General features: G+C 41.9%; 1 protein-coding gene across 1 annotated transcript in view; it reads right to left on the minus strand.

The window, feature by feature from the left end:
* CPO (carboxypeptidase O) overlaps positions 1-2,291 on the minus strand; it is a 130,987-nt gene extending 128,696 nt beyond the window's left edge. Inside the window, exon 1 of the mRNA XM_026002041.2 lies at positions 1,939-2,291. Within this exon, the coding sequence (XP_025857826.2) occupies positions 1,939-2,291 (353 nt within the window). The remainder of the gene's footprint in view (positions 1-1,938) is intronic.
* Between the last annotated feature and the right edge of the window lie 5,512 nt (positions 2,292-7,803).

A 7,803-nucleotide genomic window follows, 5' to 3' on the forward strand; every position in this document is an offset into this window, starting at 1 on the left:
CATTTATCCTAACAGTGAGTTGTGCCTACATGGCAGTGAGGCTGCTTATTTTAATGACTATAAAGCAGAATGTTCAAATAAGTATTGTCTCTCAAAGACGTCACTTTGAAGCCTATACTGTCATTCCAATGACTAATGCTCCTAACATCTCTGCATGTCTGTTGTGAGAACTGCCTGCAGAGCTGTGAGCTGCACAATACAATCTCCTGTTACATGATGGTACATGTTTAACGAAAATATGGTGGAGATACCATGATGTCAAGCAGTGTAACTTTTCCAGGCTCATCCTCTGTAGATTTTGATTCAGTGTATCTGTGAAAGGGCCCAGGAATTTGTATTTTCATCAAGAATGCAAGCAAATGTAACCCTCCGGGGAGTTTTAGAAATACTAGCACAATGATACACAAGAGCTCTTTGGAGTCTGAAGTTGTTGGGTTATGGATCTAGCTCTGTCTTCTTTCTAATAGTATACCGCTAGGAAAGTCATTTAAAGTCCTTGGGTATCAAGTTTCTATTCTATAAAATGATATTCATATTTGTTAATAGCCACCAGACAGCCTTCGGTATGCACTGAATTAGATTACCGGTATGAAATGCTCATACAGTGAGTACCTGGCTTTTAGGAGGCACCTATTGTAGCATAATTAGCCACTCAGATCATCCAATTTGCCCTATGTGACTTTTTGCTGTCTCCAAATATTAAATCCACAGTGAAAGGATATCAGGACACATAAAACATATGTACGGTAACATGTGCTTAATTTAAAAATCTCTAAAGACTCTCAGGAGTTGATAGATAATAAATAAATAGAGAAAGAAATATATCATCTGTAGGGTTAGACGATGCCCTAGAAATGAGAAACCAACATTTAAAAAAGTTTGATACTCAAGAGAATAACACGTTCCTGGGGTGGGGGGTGGGTTGGAACCCACAACACACTGATACAAGAGATAAAAGCAACCCAAGGGTCCATGGATAGATGGATGAATAAATAAAATGTGGCATATACACACAACAGGATATTAATCAGCCTTAAAAAGGAAGGAAATTCTGATATTTACTACATGGATGGACCTGGAGGACGCTACACTGAGCAAAATAAGCCATCACACAAAAGGACAAATACTGTATGATTCCACTCATATGAGGTACCTCGAGTAATCAAATTCATACAGACAGGGAAAAAAGTAGTGGTTGCCAGGAGCTGGCAGGAAGGGCAATGGGGAGTTTCTCTTCAGTGGGTACGGTTCCCATCTACAAGATGAACTGAGTCCAGTAGATGGAGGGTGGTGACGGTCGTGCATCCACTGAACTGTACACTTAAGAACAGTTCTAAAAGGAAGGTCTGGGGGGCTCAGCGGTTGAACGTCTGCCTATGGCTCAGGGTGTGATCCCGGGGTGCCTGGCTCGAGTCCCACATCGGGCTCCCTGCAGGGAGCCTGCTTCTCCCTCTGCCTGTGTCTCTGCCTCTCTCTCTGTGTCTCCCATGGATAAATATTTTTTAAAAACATGGTTCCAAAAGATGTGTATTCTATCACAATTAAGAGCATTTTTAAATTAAAAAAAAAACCCACATGGCTCTCAAAATCAAAGTTAAATTCACATTACAAACGTCTTGGTGGGTTTGTGTTTCTTGAGGAGTGCTCCTCTCGGGCTTAGAAATGCATAGAGCACATTCTTTTAAAAAAGTGAGCAGGTCGGGGTGCCAGGGTGGCTCAGCGGATGGGCAGCTGCCCTTGGCCCAGGGCGTGATCCTGGGGTCCAGGATCGAGTCCCACATCACAAGGAGCCTGCTTCTCCCTCTGCCTGTGTCCCTGCCCCCCCCTTTCTCTCTCTGTCTCTGTCTCTGTCTCTGTCTCTGTCTCTGTCTCTCTCTCTGGGTCTTTCTTAAATAAATAAAAATCTTTTAAAAAATGAGCAAGTCAATTGGCAAGTACTTTTCCATCCACGTTCTCAAAGCTGTGACCAGCAGTGGCTCGCTCGCCTGTTTTCCTTCGAGGTTACGATCACCCAGGACATGTTGCTGGGCGAGTAGGGGCCGAGCCTGGAAAACCTGCTCCGGGTTCCCTGGCCTGGCCTTAGGCGGGGCTTTGAGGCCCCGGAGGATGACACGGAGGGAGGGAGCCAGCAGGACGCGGTGGCCAGTGGCCGGGCCAGTCCTGCCCTGAGGCAGAGGGAAGGGAGCGGGCCCTGCAAGGCCCCGTGGCGGTGGCGGTGGCGGTGGCGGTGGCTGTGGCAGTGGCCGCGGTGTGGGCCGCCTCCCCAGCTTGCGTGTCACATCAAGTTGCATCCGGCACAGGCCCGGGACGAGGGCGGTGGCCGGTTTGTTATCTCTGATTTTCTTAGAGACTAGCGTTTAATAAGGTAGATGGGAGATTTTCTGATGCGTGGTGTAAGTGACCTCAAAGCACTTCGAAGTTTCCGAAATACGATAGCATTGGCTTTTTGTCTAATTTAACTTAAAAGTTATGACAAGATGAAAGTCTTTATATATTTAACAAATTCCGTATCTTTCCCCATTCGTTGCATTTTTTTGTGTGTGTGCAAAAATAGGAATGGACGTCCTGAAACAACTGGCACAAGGTAGATGCGGTTCTTTCCCTCTTCGGGGTGATGTGGGTCCCCGTGTACAGAGATTGCCTGAGATGGAGCGGGCAGGGCTCCAGAGTTGAAAACCAGAGAAGTGTGGGGACAATTGGGTGTACAAGTCGAAAATAAAGAGAGGAGGGCTGGGCTCACCTTTCATGTGCCAGGGAACATTTACTGCTGCCTCAAAGAAACTCCGGAGGGTGAGGTACCTGTAAAACCATCTGGCAGCGAACGCGGATGGTCCTAGTGGGTCTTGGTATCATGATGTAGGTTACTAACCTTGAGTGAAATTCTTTAGGGCAAAATTTAGAGTTTTTAAAAAAGGTACCCCATATTTGGCTCTAAGATGATAGATAAATAGATATGGTGCATCAATCAGCACTTGGTTGCTGGTAACAGAAACCACTCGATCTCGCTTAAACGCCCTGGGCTTGGAGGTCAACTTCTGGCCATTCGCAGAAGCCTGCTTCCTCTTCCTGGGCGATCGGAAGGACTAAAAGCGCAGCCTGTAGTCTGACATCCAGGTGTGACACTGAGACCACCAGCACAAAACTGGCCGTCCAGAAGAGCCCCTACCTCTGTGGACAGCATGGAAGCTGGGAAATCACGCAGACACCTGCCTGGATGTTAGTTCCAGAGACATAGCATCTTCTCCACAAGGCCCACCAGCAAACCGGCTGCCCCACACTCCCGAGGACTTCTGCTACTGCTATTCCAGAAAAATCAAATGCTCCGCAATCGTTGGCAGAAATTTTCCACCTTATCGTGTCTTCTTAATCTCAAGCAGGAGGAAAGCAGGTCACAGGTGGAATTCAAGCTGTAAGGAAGATTGGGAAAGGTACAGACTTCAGGTCCCTGGGCTCATCAGTGAGCCACAGCACACCCATGTGCCACAAATGGGTTAAAAGTGTATCAGGAGATCTCTATCTCCTAAGCCTTTTGGGTAGCCACAAAGGGCCGGGCAGCCAAAGCAACTTTTGGCCAGTGACCTCCTCACCTAGCGCTTCTTCAAAGGGGTAGCGTGGATCAAGCGGAGCCTGATGGCTCATGCCTCGATTTCTATGGATAAAGACTATGAGGAACATTGGCTCTCCCTGCTGTGCTGTGATGTGTTATGTGAAGCCAAGAGTGTGTCCAGGTAGCCAGACAGCTACTTAAGAAGCCCGCTGCTGGCTGAGCTGCTAAGCATCACCGACGAGGGACACTCTGGCTGCTGATAGTTTCAGTGGTGAAGTGTGAACAACTGGGCTTAGGGAAGGCCAGCTCCTCACAAGTACAGCTCCAGGTAGATGCCCCAAATCTCTTCTGTTTACTTACATGTATTTGCTTAGAGATGTTCAAACTAGTTGCAGGGTGACTGCTCTAACACACACAGAGTAAGAACTTCATTATTATTTGGAAATACTCAATATGAAAAAATTCATTTCAAATTCATTTGCATTATCACACACACAAAAAATCAACATTGCATTTGTCAATGACAGAACAAGAAGAGTTGTTAGAATTTTTAACTTTTGAGTGGTTTTAAAAGTGGCTTTAAATTGTTTCATCAGCTACTCAGGTAAACATAGTTTCTTGTCAATGATGACCACCAAGAATCTGAAGACCTCATTAAAAAAATAATCGAGAATTAGATATAGTCGTTTCAAGCAGAACATTTGATATTTAAGTTGTGTCTAGACAGCAAGATCAAGTTTCTCATTAAGGTGTTTAAAAAATGTATTTGGGGATTTTGCACAAAATCAGCATTTAAAATCTTCCCTAATACTTTGGGTTTTACTGATTTCCGTTCTTATTAAAGCGTATGAAGAAAATATAATACTTTGTCCTACTAAGTGCCAAATAAACACTCAAACTCTCTAGCTTGGTGCTATAAAAACACTTCATTTTCTATGTGCACTATGATTTAAAAAAAAAGGTAGGGCTTGGAATGGAGTAGAGTGAGCCATGTTCTCACATAAAGAACAAGATTTCACAGTAAATTTAAGATTATTTACTTGCTACATTAACATTCTACGCAGAGGATAATGCTCTTGGCTCCTTTTCCTTTTAAAATTTAGTTATCAGAATTTATCACATGCACCATCACCACCACTATTGCTCCATCTCATAAAAAACCTGCAAGAAATGTTCAGATTATATATGTCCTCCTTTTGTATGTTACCAAATCTTGCTCATTCTCTACAGCTAGCTCTGAAAACCCAACCCAGAGACTCTTTCCCCTCTGACCAGCTCTTCCCTTCTGCTTTGGGCCTTTTCAAACATCAGGTTATCTTTTGACAAATACTAATAGCATCTTATCTCACAAGCAAATTGAGAGGATCCCTGTCTTAACTTCTTTATACCCCTCATCACTCGGGGTACACACTAAGTAAGCTCTTAATGGTTACCACTAATTACTAAAATGCTTTTGGAGTATCAAACATTAGGAATGGATTGACATCAACTAATGAGTTTTTTTCTGGTCTTAAGTGTTAATATATATTCATTCTTGAAAATACGAAAAATAAAATAAAAATCACAATTCTATTCAGAAATATCACTCTCTCCATCTTTATTCCTTTCCTTCCTTTTGTGCACTTCTATGCATTTTTAAAAAATAAAACTTGAATCCTACTGTATGGAGTTGTTTCCCATTTAACATAATTGTAAGATTTTCCCCATGTCAAATAAATTATGGCACATGCAGATATTTTACAAATATTAAAATGATGTCTTAGAACAGTGCTTCTCAAACTTTAATGAGCATACTAATCATCTGGGATTGTTACAATACAGATTCTGGTTCAGAATCTGAACCAGAATAGGCCTTGAGATGGGTCCCAAGATTCTGCATTTTTAACAACCTCCCAGATGATGGCAACACTACTGGTCTACTCTGAGTAGCAACAACTTAGAAAAAAAATATTCCAGTAATGATGAACACACATCATTTTCAATGCCCGGCTCATAAGCAGTGAAATACCACATCAATGGAGTGATGAGAATCCTTACACACAATGCAGGAGTAATACAAATATTTATCAAGTGTGTACTACCTATGCGTATAGGCACAAAGATCATTAAAAATCTAATTACTGGTCCATGTCAATAGGTATCAATATTTCCAACAGTCTGAATGCAGACAGCCAAAGGACATTTCATAGTGACAAAAAACAGATCAGTGGTTTCCAGTGAACAAGGGAGAAAGGCAGAAAATGGAGAAAACTTTTATGGGTGGTGGTATGTTCATATCTTGATTACGGTGAAATTTTCATGGATATTTAATATGTAAAATCTGTTGCAATGTATTAAATTGTACACTTTAAATAGTGCAGTCCATTGCCAATTACACAATAAAGCAATTTTTTTTAAATATGGGGAAGGGGAAGCCACAAAATGTATTCCAGAAAGGCGTTTACTTTCCACCAGCAGCATGGGCAAGTGCCTGCTTCATCACACCTTTGGCAATACTGTAATTCTTAAAAGAATAGAGAGAGAAAAACCCTGCTAATTTAAAAGACAAACATTTCCCATTTGTTCCAATAAACATGTCTTTGATTAGTAGTAGACTGAAATTTTTTTTGTGTTGACCAGCTCTTTTGTTATGTTAGTGTTTCTTTCAACTTAAAGGAGCTCTTTAGATATTTATCAAAAATATATCACCAATTTTTTCCCTCAGCTTGATGTTTACCTGTGTGTGTACTTGACGTAATTGTAAGAAGACATTTTAAAGAAGTTCAGGAATAAAAAAAATTACTCTTAACGCTGCTCCAAACACACACAAAACTCAAATCCAAAATACAGAATTAGAAGTAAAACTGAAGTCTTTTCCAACCACCTAATTTCTTTCACAACGTGGCTGACTTACAACCACAGATTACATCAGAAGCAAGCCATCTATATAAACACATCAACTTCAACTTTTCACATTCATTCTTATGGTTGGTTGATATGTAAAATAGGTTAGTTGCATCCTTTATACATTGGAAATAGTGGTACTGATATAAAATATTCTGTGACTTGCTCAAGAGTAGTTAGAATTTGGATTTATAAATTCCCATTTATTCATACTCTCTCACTGCATGAGAAATGGGTCCATGAAATCACACTGGGTTGTGTGGTTTGGGGTGGTTTTTCCGGTTTGTTTTTTGTTGAGTCAATTGAATAAATATGTATATATTCTCCTGGAATGCCCAAAAAGTAACAATTTATTTCTCAGTTCTAGAGGCTGGGAAGTCCAAATTCAAGGCTCTGTCAGTGTCTGGTGGGGGCCTCTTCCTGGCTCATAGGTGGTCTTCTCATTGTGTCCTTACATGGCAGAAGCAGCAAGGGGCTCTCTGGAGTCTTTCATAAAAGAGTACTAATACAGTTCACAAGGGCTCCACCTTCATGGACCAATCACCTGCCTATGCTCTACCTCAAATATCATCACAGTGCGGGATAGGTTTCAACAAATGAATTCAGAGGAGACAAAAACATGCAGTCCCTTGCATGGAGGTAAAATCATACCAATTTCCAGGGCACTCAGGGTTCACAGGTGAAACTCATAGTATCCACAGTGAGTCAAACTAGGTGGATAGGTATACCACAAGTTTGAACAAATATTTCAACAAAAGAATGAGCAAATGTAATTGAAAAATATTCCTCAGGTCTGGCTCACAACATAGTTCAGCTATATATTTAATCTAAAAGACTTCAAGAAATGGTGGTAGGGGGAGAGGGGAAGAATGGGAAAGGAATGAACTTAGCAATGGCAAAAGTTATGTGTAAGCAGCCTACAGCCTATCAGGTTTAGTAAATTTGGACTCCTTGCCTTCTCTGCACAGTCTCCTCCATGTATCTCTCAGTGTGGCCCACAAAACACTTCTACCTAGAATGCCTGTTACAAATGCAGGCGTCTGACCCACAGCCACTTTGCACATGCTACCTCATTATTTCTTACACATTCTGCCATTTGAGCACCCAGTCCAAGTGCCATGTGGCCAATGCTTGAGTCCTAGAACGGCTTAAAGCAAGAGAGCAGATGTGCAGGTTCTGAAGACAAGGACCACCCAAGCCAACTTAGCTGCAGCCCACACAACTAAGAAGCCAGTGTTCAATGGATCAAGGCTAACAAGCAAAAGTAAAACATACAGCCCATGAATCTGTCAAGTATCTGGGCCCTAGAGGGAACAGGTATGGTTGGAAAAGTGACCCTTTTGGAGTCACTTTCTAAAATGCCAGTAACAATA

Source organism: Vulpes vulpes, chromosome 16 (genome assembly GCF_048418805.1).
Source record: "Vulpes vulpes isolate BD-2025 chromosome 16, VulVul3, whole genome shotgun sequence".
NCBI lineage: Eukaryota > Metazoa > Chordata > Mammalia > Carnivora > Canidae > Vulpes > Vulpes vulpes.